This window comes from Psammomys obesus, unplaced genomic scaffold (genome assembly GCF_907164565.1).
Source record: "Psammomys obesus unplaced genomic scaffold, mPsaObe1.curated_primary_1811, whole genome shotgun sequence".
NCBI classification, from domain to species: Eukaryota; Metazoa; Chordata; class Mammalia; order Rodentia; family Muridae; genus Psammomys; species Psammomys obesus.
The window spans coordinates 283,901-299,733 of NW_026585742.1; the positions used below are offsets into that span (position 1 = coordinate 283,901).

A 15,833-nucleotide genomic window follows, 5' to 3' on the forward strand; every position below is an offset into this window, starting at 1 on the left:
GAGTCACTTCCTGTGGCTAAAGAAATGAATTGATTTACCTTGGGGGAAGAATTTTTTTCCCCATCCTGTGACAGACTGAATCTGGACCTTGGGGTGGGGATCACTTCCCCTGCAACATTTTGGCTTTAAGGCAGGGGCTGGGCGGTCAGCTGGGAAATGCTGGAGGAAGTGCAGTGCCGAAAGATATTGATAGGTAGCTGTGTCTAGAACATTCCTTTGTGGAGAGTAGCAGAGAAACAAAAAGAGGTTTGGGTGGAGCTTTGATGGACACCGCCTTTAGGACTCTGGTCCTAAAGGAGCCAGAGACTAACTGATGCAGAGGCCTCCTGGTATATATACCGTCTAAGGGCAGTCTAGGATGACCTTGACACATGTTGTGACCCAAAACAGAAAAGCCTGGCTGTTTCAGTTGCTGACAGTTGCTTGCCTTGGGCTTAATTACAGAGCCTCAATGCCAGCTGGAACTGTGTTTTTCCCTTCAAGTGGTCAAATGGGGAAACATGGTGAGAAGTAGACTTTTTCATAAAGGGTGGATTGTGAGGCAGGAGCCTGAGCATATAACAGAACTGAACTGGAGAGTCAGAGCATTTCCCAAAGGGCTGATTAGGGAGACACAAGTCTAGCTGGCCTTGAAATCTGTGTGTTAGCTGCCCGGCTCCCGGCTGAATGGTGTCTTTAAATGATTCAACGCTGGCCAGCTCAGGTTGCACGCAATGCTGTGTCCCCACTTAACTCTGGGCTGCTTACCACCCACACTTACCTTATGACTTTTCTCCTTCTAGATAAGTATGCCGTTCGTTTCATCCCCCATGAGAATGGCATCCACACAATCGATGTCAAGTTCAATGGGAGCCACGTGGTTGGGAGCCCTTTCAAAGTGCGAGTTGGAGAGCCTGGCCAAGCAGGGAATCCTGCTCTGGTGTCAGCCTATGGTGCTGGGCTCGAGGGGGGAACCACAGGTAAGAAACAGGCTTGCCTCATTACCCAAGCAGCTCTAGAGCAAAGCTGAGGGAGACAGCCTCAGCCCCAGCAGGCCTTCTGTGCTCTCTCCTTGGGAAAATGCAGGCATGTGCGCTCTGGTGGACTTTGGAAACCACTGTTTGAATCCGGAGAAATTTAGAGTGAAGCCTGTATTGTCACACCTCATTACTGTCGTAGCCCAGATGTCCTACTTTAACAAGTTCCTCAGCCCTAAGGGCAGGATGGTTGACAGCACAGTGTCATTAATCTGGAGAGTTTTCTTTACACAGAGTCTGTGGTGAAGCTCCTGGGCCTAAATACAACCTGCTCCCAGCCTCCCAGGAATACACTGATCAGCTTAAGCTTGCTCACAGCCTGTTTCCTTGTGTTCTCTGCTCCAGGAGCTGGGGTGAAAGGGTGCAGTAGTCCTCAAACTTTATGAACCTGTGGCAGCCCCTCCATGGACCTGTTCTGCCTCCTGTAAATGTGAACACTACGAGCCGGTCACCCGTCATGGAGGCTTTCCCACTTGCTGCCTGTCTTTGGGCTGGCATGGTGCTTAGTGGCCAAGTCAACCAGATAGTTGATTCTTGATAGACAGATTCCCAGTTCAATTTTAATTCTGTGGAAGTCACCTGACTGAAAGGACAACTCACCTTTTCACTGGGCATCTGTGCTTTTTTTTTTTTTTTTTGCTTACTGGTTAGCTTTCATAACTTGAACCAAAGGCCACTTATGTGGTCTGCTTGAGATGGGCTGGGTTCTGTTCATCAATCAGCGATAGGGATAATAGGGACTCTGTCCTTGGAAGCATCTGCCAAGAAGGTCCATAGTGTGAGCTCAGTGGAATACCACTTCTAGTTGCTGTTACTTGGAGCTTCTTGGGAAGATGTGATGTGCATGGTGGTGGTCCTCCCCCAGCCCCCGACGGACTGACCCCTCCCAGCTACTCCAAAGACTCCCAAACTCTGTGCTCTAACTCCAGGCCTCTGTTTAGCACTCCTGCCCTGAATTCCCCCTTAATCTTTCCGCCATGCTGCGACTCATGCAGAACAGACTGTCTTTCCCATGCACCAGGGGATGGTTTGCTATAGTTGCAGCAAACCGAGTCCTGGAGTGAGAGCCTCCTAAGTGGTAGAGGAGCCCTGCCCAAGTTAGGGCCAGTAGACTGGCATGCTGCCAAGAAGTCTGGCCAAAGCAGTGTACTCCATAAAACCACCCCCTCGGTGGCGTCAGTCCTGCCAGATGCCCTTGACACACCCAGCCTGACTTCCTACTTCACTCTCAGCCAGTACCTTGCCCTTGGATGAATCTACTTTGCAGATTGGAAGAACTAGACAGTATGGTCCATTGGTCTAGCACCCTTTGCACCCATTCATCTGGAAGTTCATAGGACCTGGGGGTCAGCCCCAGGTCTGTGATCGTGAAGCCTGAACCCTTAGCTCCTGACCCTAGAAGCACATGCTGTACCCTAGCCAGTCTTCTGGAGTGTAAACCAGGACCCCTCCAGAATGGTTTCCAGACAGCCATACAGGCATGGGGCCCTCCTGGCAATAAGGCAGACAGCAGGCCTTGGCCTGGCCACACAGCAGCCTCGGCGGAGCTCAAGCCAGGAGCCATCCGATCCTCTGCTGGCTGCTGCTGCCACACCTCCCTCTACTTCCTCTTGGTATTTGCCACCCTTCTGAAGCTCAGATGTCAGGCTGTGCTCTGGCAGTGTTGCTCCTAAGGAGCTGCTCTTACAGAGAAGGCCCAGGACTCACCCATTTCCACCCTTTGTAAATATTGCTCTGTTCACAGAGAGGGCATCTTGTTTTCCTAGCCTGCCTGCCCCCAGGCTTTCCCCAAATATCCATCCAGAGATGGCACAGTTGCAACATGAAGAGTACTTTCAAAAAAGGATCTGCGTGGCCACCAAAGGGCCCCATATCCAGAGCGGAGGGAAGCAAATCTCCCTGTGTTTGTAGCCACCCTGTATTTCTGAGCTCAAGCCTCCTTAACATGAGCTATTCTCTGCAGGTCTCACAGTAGGAAATATGGAGAATTCAGGGCAGGAGTGCTAAATGGAGGCCTGGAGTTAGAGCACAGAGTTTGGGAGTCTTTGGAGTAGCTGGGAGGGTCAGTCCGCCTGGGGTGGGGGAAGACCACCACCATGCACATCACGTGATGGTGATATATGCCTGCATGTGCGTTTCTTCTGGGCGAGTCCCTCAGCAATGAGATGGGCAGATAACACATCTAAGCTGCACTTGTGCTGAGCCCCAGCTGTGGGCGGACAAAGTGATGGGGGATAGGACACAGGCCCACCTCATAGGCCTTTCCCAAGTGTTAGAGGAAGTGAACACATGGAGTTCTTTTAATTCCCAGTTTCCCCTTGTCCGCATCATCACTGCCTTTTCCGGCTCCGGGTTTATAGGGGGCAGGGTGGGGCTGCTTCTGTCCAAGACAGCCAGGTCTTTTCAGCTTGTTCTCACCACCTTGCAACCACTTCCTGGACACACCGCCCCTTAGTGGCTCATGGCCTGCTCTCCCCCATACAGCCTCCAACCTCCACACCAGCTGCTGGAGGTTGGGGGAGGGGCTTCTCAGTTGCACTGATTGATAACTTCAAGGCAGAGTCAAGGTGGGATAGTAGGAAAACTTTGGGGCAGCAGCCTGAGGAGCTTCCAGGAACAGCTGGGTCATGTTTAGGGGGTCACACCATAACAGCTTCTTTGTCTTATTGATAACCAGAACAATAATTCTTTCTCTGGCCCAGAAACTGTAGTTAAACCAAAATATTTCCCAGCTGGTTTAGCATCTGAGGCGCTGGCAGAGGTACAGTCCTGCTAGAGGATGTTGCACTAGGCTGCCCCCTAGAGAGCTTCTGATGACACCCCAGCAGCGCCAGCTGACCACCTAGTGCCCTTCTGGACTGAAAGGAGGCTAGCATAGGAGATGAGGGAGCTGGGTCATTTATTGATGTTTCTCCTTGCTTTCCCTTTTGTCACAGGGCAGAATGTCTGAGAGGTCAGGTGTGTCTCAAGGCTGTCAAGTAGTGTGGATGTAGCAGCTGTCCTATGTGTGTGTCAGTCTTCCTATCCACCCTCCCATCTGCCTCGCCCCACCACCAAACAGTGGCTTCTTAGGCCTAGACAGTCAGGCACAGGTAGCTTGTCTGCAGCACACCACATTCTGGTGTCGCACCTTGAGTTACACATAGCTTGAACACCACACAGAATAGGAAACCCTGACAGAGTATTGGGATTGCAGAGTGCAATGTGGCCCAGGGCCTCGTGTGGTGCTCGGCTGGCAGAGCTGATGCTTAGTTCCTTCTCTTGTTGCTGGCATTCATGGCACAGTGAACAGACTGTTGGCAGCACCAGCCCTAGGATTCAGCAGTGTCTAGGGTGAAGAGAAAGGGAAGAAGGACTAGGCTCCCTCGGCCTGGTCAACCCAGAGGAGAAGAGAGAGGTCAGTGAGGCCCACACCGCCACTCTCCCCTGGAAGGAGAACTGGGCTCTGTTGCCTGGGGCAGCGCTTCAGACTTACAGTGACAACTTCCTTGCCCCCAGCCACATTCCCAGAGACAATAGTGTGGTCCAGGCAGTCGGTGCTAGTGGGTGAAATGTCAGCCACACTTCTGACCCAACCTGGGCAAGGGAATTGCCCCACACACACACACACACACAGCCTGTGTTTATGTGTGCCAGGAACGCCGAGCTCTAGAGCCAGCTGGTTCCCATGCTAACACAGCAAGAACTTAATGTGGACAAGTTTGTCATTCTTGGGGGAAAAAAACCTTACCCCTCCAAACCACTCATAAATATCACATTTCCTCTCTCCCAGGTATCCAGTCAGAATTCTTCATCAACACCACTCAGGCAGGCCCAGGGACATTATCTGTCACCATTGAAGGACCATCCAAGGTCAAAATGGATTGCCAGGAGACCCCAGAAGGGTACAAAGTCATGTACACTCCCATGGCTCCTGGAAATTACCTGATTAGTGTCAAATATGGCGGGCCCAACCACATCGTCCGCAGTCCATTCAAGGCCAAGGTGACAGGTAATGAGCTACTCTGGTTTTACTCTTCAGCCCTGTAGATCAGGTCTTGTGAAATTACCCATAGTAGCAATGGCAAGTGATCCTTAGATATGTTGGGTCCACAACTAATCTTGAATGTAAAGAAATGGTCCATGGGCAGCAAATACACTGCCCAGCTATGTGAGCACTGGGGCAGGAGCTCTCCCCTCCGGACATTAATACTAACCTTGAAGAAAAAGCAATTGCTTCCTTTTAAGCTATGACATATTAAGGTAAAAAGAAATAGGACTTTGGGGAGCTGTCTTCACAAGAGCTGTGATGTACTCACAGAGTCTCAGCAGACCCTGCCCCTCAGGTTCTACTTCAGTTTAATAGAGCTGTAAATTCATCATTGTCTCAGAGGGTCACAAACAATTGGTTTCAAGGGCTCTCTAAGGACATACAGAGGGGGAAGCAGCATTACCAGGCCACAGAAGACAAGGCCGCCACTCCTGATGAGACCTAATTGACTAGGATCAGAAGGAAGGAGAAGTCCTCCCCTATCAGTGGACTTGGGGAGGGGCATGCAGGCAGAGGGTGGAGGAAGGGAGGGATTGGGACAGGAGGAAGGGAGGGAACCACAGGGGGGATACAAAGTGAGTAAAGTGTAATTAATAAAGAAAAATAAAATTAAAAAAAAAAATCCCTACAAGGCCTATAAAGCCTACCTTCTTCAAAACACTGAAGTAAATACATACTGTGCTGAGTCCCATCAGAACCACGTGATTCTCTGTTAAATAAGTGCAGTGGGCTCGCTATAGAAAAAGTATAAAACTCAGATAGGAACTCATCCTCTCTCATGCTTAGAGTCAACTTCTGTTTGTCCCATCATTTCCTTTACATCACATTATATAAAATATTCCATAAATACAACAACAAGATGTGGCTTCTACTCAGCCTTTACCATGTGGAGGGATTACTAGGCCTTGTTAGCCACGGTTTAACCTGGTCTGTTTGCCCAGAAAACCAGATTCTAGCTGTCCAAGTGAGAGCCCAAGGATTTAGAAGACATGGCTTGGTGGCATATACCTGTGGTCCACCGTAGAAAGCTGAGGCAGGCAGACCCTGTCTTTTTAAAAGTAATGATACAAGGGCTAGGAGCCGGGCCTATACTCCTGGAATCCCAGCCCATTAGAAGATCAGGCATTCAAGACCAGACTTGACTAAATGATACCCTGTCAAAAAAAAAAAAAAAAAAAAAAAGTCACCCCCAAAAGAATGGGGTATATGGATGATGGCAGTTTGCTTACCTGGCATGTCCAATGATCTGGATTTTGAACCCTTCTACCACAAGTATATGTGCAGTTGTGGCGTGCTGATGGAGTGGTTTTTGTACCCAGGTATTAGAACCTGTCTAGATCTTTTGGAAGGGGTACACTTGTCTCCTGGCTGGTAGGACCACACTCAACACAAACACCAATTGGCCTGGCCATTCACGACCCCCTCCTTCCCATGTTCTAGGCCAACGTCTTGTCAGCCCAGGCTCAGCCAACGAGACATCATCCATCTTGGTGGAGTCAGTAACCAGGTCTTCAACAGAAACGTGCTATAGTGCCATCCCCAAGTCATCCTCAGATGCCAGCAAGGTGACCTCTAAGGGGGCAGGGCTCTCGAAGGCCTTTGTGGGTCAGAAGAGTTCTTTCCTGGTGGACTGCAGCAAAGCTGGTAGGCAATATGGATCCGCTGGGACGGGTTGGCATGAGGGTTGTATAGAATATTTCGGTGTCCCTAGGATCTCCTGTAATGTCTGCTACTTCCCCTGCCCCAACTAGAAACCATGTTTTCTTTTTCTGCCTTTCTGTTCTTAATATTCTTAGATGATTTTCCTTTCTTTTACCTTTTGATTCTTTCACCAAGACAAATGGAAAGATGGTGGTGTCACCACTTCAGATGAGCAAACTGAACTGATTGCCTAACCCCCTTCTCTGACACCAGGTGCTTTAACCATAGCTTAAAATTGATTGGGGCTGGAGAGATGGCTCAGAGGTCAAGAGCACTGGCTACTCTTCCAGAAGTCCTGAAGAGACTCTGGCCAGCTCCAGCATGGCGAGCATGGCTCTGGCAGGCCTTGCCCTTCTCTCTCATTCCCTCCGCCTTGCTTAAAAAAAAAACAAAAAAAACATGATTATATTCCTAAAGCTAGCCCCCAAGGTCTATCCTTTTGTTTGACTACTTCCTCTTCCTGAGGCTCACTACCAAGCTCCAGCTGTCATTCCAGTTTTTAGTGGATGTGCCCCTGGAGCAAGCACAGGGTCCAGCTTTAAGGTATTGAAGTCCAGCAATCAAAAGACCCCTTAGCTTATCTAGTTAACATGCCCAGTTAAACTTAAATATCTCATCCTAACATGGGGTTTCCCATTTTACCTTATAAACCTCCATTTGCCTATGGGCCATGTCTCTCTCCCCTCCCAGACGCAGTCCTTTGTGTCTCTGGGACAAATGCCTCGTAGCCCTCTAGCTCTCCTTTGTTCCCTTTCCCTTCTCCCTCTTCTTTTATTTCCCATCTTTGTCTCTTATTCTCTGCCTTCTGTCTCTCTGGGCAAATACATCTCCTTTGTGCCAAGAACTTGGGCGTGGGGGTCCTGAACCAATACTTTGCTTTCAGGGCACATGTTCACACCTATCTGTAACTGCATTTCCAGGGCTTCTCACACCTCACACAGACACACAAGCAGGCAAAACACTGAGGCACGTAAAATAAGTAAGTAAATCTTCCTTAGGTTTTGGTGGTCAGTTGCTTGGTTCCATCACCTAACACAGCTGGGCTGGACATGGAAATCGCAGCCACTTCCTTCATTCACAAAGCTTCGTAGCAGTTACCTTGGGCAGGTTGACCAGATCACCTAGAAGTCAGTGTCTTCTCCCAAATGGGAATCGTCGTACTTTCCCTAAGGTTCTCTTTAAAAGAAGATCCTAACAGCCAGAAGTTCTACAGCACTGTGCGTTAAGGGTTTGACTCTGTGGCATGCAGAAGCTTTAAAGGGAGTCTAGTGAAGCTGGGCGTGGTGGTGCACATAGGTGGGTCTCTGAGTTCGAGGCCAGCCAGGACTACACAGAGAAACCCTGACTTAAAAAAACAAAACAACAACAAAAAGAGAGACTGCAAGTGGCCTTCCTGGTTTAGGTAAAGAGAAGAGGTGTTTCATGTCTGAGGTCACCAAAGCAGTGGGTGTCAGAGCTGGCACTGGAACCCCAGTCAGGCTGTCTCCACTGGTAATGCCCATGCTTTGCTGCCTGTCAACAGACTATGGTTTCATCCCAGCTCAGCCAGTAACCCCTTGCCTCTCTACCTTTGTCACTCACATCCCCTTCCTTCTCTCTCTGCTTAGCCAACTCATCTGATCAGTGACAACCTTCTTCTCCCCAGGGTCCAACATGCTGTTGATCGGAGTCCATGGGCCCACCACCCCCTGTGAAGAGGTCTCCATGAAGCATGTGGGAAACCAACAATACAGTGTCACATATGTGGTCAAGGAGAGGGGAGATTACGTTCTGGCTGTGAAGTGGGGGGAAGAACACATCCCTGGAAGCCCATTTCATGTCACTGTGCCTTAAAATAGCTTGTGTCCAATCCTGGAGGAGTCCTTTCGGTTGCTTTTTGTTGTTAATTTGTAATTCTTTTTTTTTTTTTTTTCCACAATGTCCTCAGCCTGCTGGTGGGCCCAAAATCCCATCCCAAAACCTTGCCACTCATTCCATGTGCCCTTAGTGCTCTAGACTTGACTCTTGAGGGCATGTGAGGCATTGTAAGAAAGCAAGCTGGGGCCACAAATATGCAGAGTACTCTGCCCAAATCAAGACTCTCATGTTCAGAGGTCACTTCAGACAGACCATGATCCTGAGCAAGACAGACTGGCTCTCCTAAGCTCCTAGTCTGCTCAAGCATTTATCAAACAAGAATGTCCTTGCAGAAGGGGGTCCTGCACCCCACTTGCCAAAGACCCTTGCAACCCACTTCTCTCAATACTAGACAAATAAGAAAGTCTGACCCAGATCACACTCCATGTCTTGGCTCTGTCCTGGACCGTGGTCACTTTGACTTCATCCCAAAGGCAGCTCAGGGGCAGGAGGCTTTAGAACACCCTATACCCCATTTTTGGAATTCTGCACCTGCCTGCTGCTTTATAAACAACCTTGAAGACATGTGGTCATGGCCAGATGCAGGCCCACTACCAACTGCCCCCAGAGTCTATTGCTTCTGCTGAATGGCAGAGACCACTGATATAAACTACTGCAAGACCCCTTTCTGCAAAAGATGGAAGGGGCGGGCACCACTGTTATGACCCGGAAGAGGTTTTAATGACCAAGACACTAACACGTGGACCCTCCCAAGGTCTCCTTAAAAGCTTTGGTGTTAGCATCACCAGTCTGTCACATGGCTGGAGCGAATATTAACAACAACAAAAAGAAATGGGGTGTTGGGACTGTTGTCATGGATGTGGCAGGGGTGAAGTGTGCACCAGGGCACAGCAGCTGGAGAGGTGTTGGGTGGAAAAAGCCACCTGTTGGGTGGAAAAAGCCACCTGTTAGGAACTGGAGCAGCTGAACCAAGGTGTGAAGGGACTACATGCATAACAGACACGGAAACCAAACTGGAATCAAGTGTCGACTGGAAGGTGTGTCTTATAACTTATTAAATAAAATGTTTGCTCCATAAACGGCTCCCTCATTCTTGGAGTCATCAAAACGAGGGGTTGGGCCTCTGATCAGCCCCTCCCATCTCTTGTAAGTGCAGGCAATGCTCTTTGACAATGGGCCTGACCTTTTCTTGCAAGCAAAGGACTGTCTTTTCCTGAGAAGGCAGGCCCAGTCTCAGAGGCAAGGGGACTCAAGAGGGCGTGTTGGCCATGATCCCAACATGACTTCTTTGGAGTACTAAATATGGAACCCAAGTAGAAACTGTGGCTTTTACCTAATATCAGGAATATTGCATTCTCAGGATTGTTCCCAAATAGGATCTGTCACACGTCCCCTCTGCCTTAGACACGGTTGGTACTCCCATCGGCCCCTCCCTCTGTCCTTGACGAGGAAAATGATTGCTGATGATGAAGGACGTGTTTAATCTTCCATCCACACTGCTCACTCGATATTTTTCACATAACAAAACTAGCATGGGTACAGTTGACACCTGCACTTAGAGACCTACATCTCAAATGGGGACAGATTTGGGCCTGTACCTTTTGACCTCAGAATGGGGTCATAAGTGACAGTGCTCACAAGTCACAGTACAGGCAAGCAGTGCAAAGGGCAAGGCTTACAGGAGCCCTACAAAGGCCCCTGGCTGTCCGTGGAGATGGGAAGGCCCTGAAACCTCCATTCATGAAAGGATTAGAGGTCCAGGCATGGAATCTGGATCATTTAGTGATGGTGTGCGTATGTGACAGGATATCTTGTATCCCCGGCTAGCCTTTAACTCCCTATGAAGCCAACAAGGACCTTGAACTTGTTTTTTAGATGTATGCCAGGTCACGAACAAGCCCTGAACTTTGTGCGTTCTAGGCGAGCACTCCAACTGAGCTACATTCCCTATTCTGCATTCTCTATTGCATTTTGGTTTTGTTTTTTTGACTTCTGTATCTGGCTCTTCATTAACAATAATTTGTTTCCCTCTGAGCTTAGAGGAGGTTAAGGCAGATGCACCCGTTCTTCTCTATGTTTAAAAGCCTGTGCCTGTCCTAAACTCCTAGCCTCTGTAGGGCGGTGGGCCATGAAGAGTCCGTGCAGACACTGTCTAGTGTGATGCTGGCTTTGTCAGAGAAGCTCAGAGATGCCACCGTTCATCAGTTCCCCTTGAACCTGACTAGGTTTCCTAGGGGAGACAGCATTTGTACACCAACAGCATTTACTTTGGTGTAAAGCGTCCCCGTGTCCAAACGCTGGCTCTTAACTGGCCATCTGAGCATGTGCCAGCTTGGCTGGAGGGTGAGGCTCCCATGAATTCCCTCTGGCATCTGTGGAAACACTTCTTTGCTTGTTACTTTCTGTGGAAGCTCTGTGGCAGTGATGTGCCTCCCACCACAGGATGTGTGAGCTGGCTGGTGGTTGGCACCCAATGGGTGATGATAGTTTTACCTTAGGGGTGCAGTCCACTATTGCTGCCTGTGACACCAGGGCCTACGGGGTTGGAAAACCTGTTGCTCTCAGTGCCCAGAACCAGAGAGCAGCCCTTATCTGCACCTGGGCTTGGCTACCATGGAAACAGGCTATTGTTTGTGTCAATACTCAGAAAACTTTGAAACTTGTGGGCCTGGTGCCAGGTCCTTCCTGACTTTTGCTGCCTGACTTTTCCTGTGCCCTGGCTGAAGCTGGTGTGAGTCCAGGATGCCACTCTTAGGTGGCCAGTAGAAATTGCAGCCAGTATCCTCCCTGAACTGCCCATCTTCCGTGCCCACTCTGCCTCCCGAACTGTCCTCTGCAGCCCAGAGAAGCACTTACCAAGAGACTGCAAGGAGCGAATACTCAACCAGTGCACGTAAACACTAGCCATTGGCCACGTCTTCTAGGACCAGGGCCTATGGGAGTGGAAACCCACTGAAAGCCACATTTTGATGCATTTGTTATACAAGTCAGTGTGTAGTGTGCTGGTGGCTCATGCTTTTAATTCCAGCACTCAGGCAGCAGAAGCATTCGGATCTCTGTGAGTTTGAGGCCAGCCTGGTCTACAGAGGCTAGTTCTGGGACAGCCAAAGCTACACAGAGAAACCCCATCTTGAAAAGCAAATAAAACAAAAATTTTTTTAAAAAGGCAACAGAATCAAAAACATCAAAAGGATAAAATGGGAAAATGGGTGTTCTAGTCTTGTGCCCTCAGTTTGTTTCTTACAGCTTGCAAAGCTGACATCGGGGTAGCAGATTGTGGTCGTTTGAGTTGTTTTTGTTCAGTTGGTAAGAAGATCTAATACAAGCACTCTACCACTGAGCCATGCCCCCAGCTCATCCCCTGAAGCATTTAAGTGGGGAAATAAGAGTTGGGAATATAGTACAGCTCAGTGGTCGGACGCCTGAATTTTATCTCCAGCACCCAGGCGTGACATCATGGCCGGGAGTCCTGGCGCTGAGAAGGTGCCACAGCTGGGTCCCCAGGCTCCCTGGCCAGCCAGCCCAATGAGCAAGTTCCCAACCACATGAGAGACCTAGCTCAGAAAACAAGGTGGACATCACCTAATAAAAGTTTTTTTTTTGTTTTTTGTTTTGTTTTGTTTTTTTTTTTCCTTAGGAATGCCAAAGGTGGAGGCTTTAAGTAAGCTGGATTCAGTTTTTCCCTTTGACCTTTCCCTAAAGATTTGGCCAAATGCACGGTGGGCAGGGTCCTTGTGAACAAAAGATCCTTCTGTTTTGTCTGAGCCCCCAAACCTGTGGGGGCCAACTCATGTACTCACACCCCTTTTCTCTTCCTCAGTATTTTCAAAGGCAGGCAGAAGCCTGGAATTTACAAGCCTGGCTTGTGGCACGTATCCCAGGGTGCTTTGAGCTTTGGACTTGTTTATCTCCCCAGGACAAAGAATCTGCTAGCCCTTTATTGCCCGTGTTTCCCCTCTAACTGCCCTTTCACAGAACCAGGATGCCTTGCCTTGCCTCGCCCAGTCAACACACATTCTTTGGGTCCAGCCAAACCTGGGAAGGGTGTTGTCGGGGAGGGAGGTTTGACAGAGACTTGGGTCTCAGGGTCCTACTAATTGAACAGCAAGCAGAAACACCCAGTTGTGTAAGACTTCAGCAAGCAGCATGTCAGATGCAACGATTTCCAGTCTAGATTTCAGCTCCAGCCCTGCAGCTTGCCAGCTGAGGTAATCAACCTCAGGCGATGGCCTCTGTGTTCTCATCTGTAAAACAGGGAGATAGTGGGGACTGTACATTCTAAGTAAGACAAACCCCTTTCCATTCAGCCCATTTATCCCCCAAAAGACCTGAGTAAACCAGAGCTTCCAGGATGCCTGGATGTTGGGGTGAATGGCCTCCCCAAAGTGGAGGGGAAGGTGTGTCCCATTGGGGTAAAAGCTGGTCTGCTGGAGAAGCTAATGTGATGGTTCTAAGCACAGCGGCCAGGAGGCTCATGTCCTACAATGCCCTGACTTCCCCCAAATCGCTCACCCTTGCAGGACACATGCCTCAGTTCTTCTAGCAAGGTAGGACTTAGGGGAGGCTTGGGACTAGGGGGCCAGAGCCTGCTGGGGGCTGGATTTGGGCATCGTGAATGGAAACTTGTGAAGCACTGAGCTAGCAGTAATTAGGATACAATAGGTTCAAGTTTAACAATCCCAGCCCTGCAGCTTACCAACCAACACCTCAGGGACTGGCCTCTGGACCTTGGTGCCCACTTCTGTGAAACAGGAAAATATCCCAGATATGCAGGTCAGTGCTCTTCCAGGCAGAGCCAGGAAGCTCTTACTCAGCATGGGACTTCTGTTCCAGTGCAACTCCAGGCACATAGTAGGACAAACAGGGTTCACAGCCTGACCCAAGAGCCAAGAGGTTACTTGATGACTACTGTGAGCACTCAAAAGGAGGTATAGTAAGCCCAGGCTTTCATGCTTGGTTTGCATCTAATCTCTTTAAGTCTCCAAACTCCCTCTAGCCTTCATTTTCCCCCCAGGAACAGCTTAGGGATGTTTTACAGCTTTGAACCTGCTCACCTTTCAGATGAGGGTCCCTAATTCTCCCTGGATGGCACATGTCTCTAGTTATGATCTGAATCCAAGAGCACCCCCAACTAGGAAGCCTCCTCTGTCTTCCTATCACCCTGATGTGTTGCTCTAACTACCTCCTGCACTGAAACCTTACAGGCTGGGAGCGAAAAAGCTGTCCCTCCTCATCTACCTATGTTTTGTATCTTCATCATCTCCTGACATGGGCTCTACAGCAAATGAGTGTTTGTTGGTTAAATAACTGAGTGCACATACAGCAAATGATAGAAGGACAAAGCACTGGAGCATTGTGGGTAGCCCTCTCCTTACCCGCTCTCTCTAGGAAAGAGGCAGAGGCTGTGAGAGTCCCCTAAGCTGGCCTGTGGTAGGGCTGAGCCTTTCCCCTACCTGCCTTTGGCCACTCTGCTTGCATATTCACCGGGAGAGTTTTGTGCCTGTAACTTGGACAGAGGTTTTAAAGCTGTTACAGTTAGAATCTGAGCTGCCCCACCACAGACTCATGTGCTAGGGACTAGGTTGCCTATGCAAAGGGCTTTTATAGGGTGGTAGACGAGGGCTCTGACCTAGGGAATGGATAAACCCTTGATGGGTTCATATGGCGGTGTTACTGAGCGCTGGACAGAGGTAGGTGCAGCCTGGCTGGAAGAAGTCTGTGTGTTGTGCTGTCAGATGGATCTTACCCTGGCCCTTCCTGTTGTCCCCCTTTCTCCTCCTACTGGCCACATGAGGTGATGATGAGTCCTCATCTATTTAGTTTGGCTACCACACTGTTCTTCATGCCCAAGCACATGAGGCCAAGTGACCATGGACCAGACCAAACTGAGCCACAACAAATTGTTTTTTGCCTTTAAACTTTTTTTTCTAGTGTATTTTGGTCACAGCAGCAAAAGTCTGACTGATTACAGGCTCCATCCCAGACAAACGTTTAATGTCACTGGGCCCCCATTTTCACACATCTGAAAAAGGTTCTGGTCAGAGCACCTGCAAGGAGTGTGCTAAAGCAGGAAGGGCCCAGGGTGGGGCCTGTGTGAACCTCCAAATAACAGAAGTAGTCTGATAAGAGCATCTTCTCTTTATACCTTCATTTCTGCACCCGGAAAGGAGGCCGTGAACAAGGGCATGGCTTCAGGCCTCAGAGCATAGCAGAGTACCTAGTTCTTGGCAGGTACGTGTTAAATTCCAGCTGACACATTCCCACCACTGTCCTGTGTCCAGACGGGTTTCCAGCTAACAGGGGCAGGACTGAGGCTCTGAGGAGTGAGGCCACGGAACTGTCATGACAAACCCCTTAGCCATGTGCCCACGCTTCCTGAGGGTGGACCCTGGACCTTCTGTGAGTCCATCTGGGTGCCTGATATACAGCAGGTTACTTCAGGATCCAATGTGTGGAAGCGAGGCAGTGGCCTCTGTGTGTCCCCCTGGGAATATTCAGCATATGACCCCCTGGAAAAGAGTGGGACACACACACACACACACACTTGTCACCCTGGGAGGGTCATGGCCAGACTCTGCTGTTTTAAATTTTTTTTTTTTTGGTGTGTGTGTGTGTGTGTGTGTGTGTGTGTGTGTGTGTGTGTGTGCAGTGATGCTTGTGTGAGTAGACACACCCATGGAGGTCTTTCTCTCTCTCTCTCTCTCTGAGCTCTCATATTTATACTCTCCCAGAGTCCTCAGAATTCCATCCAGCTGGCAAATATCACCCCTCTCTGAGCTGCAGGAGGCAATTTTTAGCTGTGGACAAACTAAGGCAGTCCCACATTCCACACTTGGCATTAAAAGAAGAACCTGCTAACATAACATAACCGAGATTTGAAAGAGACCAAAACTTTCGCCACAGAGGTCAGAGGACGGTTTTGGGAGGGGTACTCTCCTTCTTCCCTGAGTTCCATCCTGGAACTCAGGCCGTTGGGCTTGGATGGAGAACCCTTACCAGTGGACCCATCTTACTGGGCACATGATTCTGCTTCCTTTTCCAACTTGATCTGGATTGGCCTGCCAGTAGGTGACCCTAGTCCTCTCACCATCCCACCCCCTCCTCTCCAGTAGCCCTGGCCACTTGGCTCTTATTGGCTACGTGTTTCCTTGGAGACGACACCAGCCATCCAAACAGACTGCTGAGCTTCTGGAAGAAGAATCTCCCTACCCTCACCTGGGTTCCCTAGC

At 49.5% G+C, this 15,833-nt stretch overlaps 1 protein-coding gene across 3 annotated transcripts in view; it reads left to right on the forward strand.

Annotated features, from left to right (window-relative positions):
• Positions 1 to 9,683, forward strand: part of Flnb (filamin B) — a 132,391-nt gene extending 122,708 nt beyond the window's left edge. For all 3 annotated transcript variants that reach the window (XM_055599036.1, XM_055599037.1, XM_055599035.1), the window contains 4 exons: positions 783 to 959; positions 4,789 to 5,007; positions 6,487 to 6,690; positions 8,393 to 9,683. In XM_055599036.1, the coding sequence (XP_055455011.1) occupies positions 783 to 959; positions 4,789 to 5,007; positions 6,487 to 6,690; positions 8,393 to 8,580 (788 nt within the window). In that variant the 3' untranslated portion in view covers positions 8,581 to 9,683. The remainder of the gene's footprint in view (positions 1 to 782; positions 960 to 4,788; positions 5,008 to 6,486; positions 6,691 to 8,392) is intronic.
• The last annotated feature ends 6,150 nt before the right edge of the window (positions 9,684 to 15,833 follow it).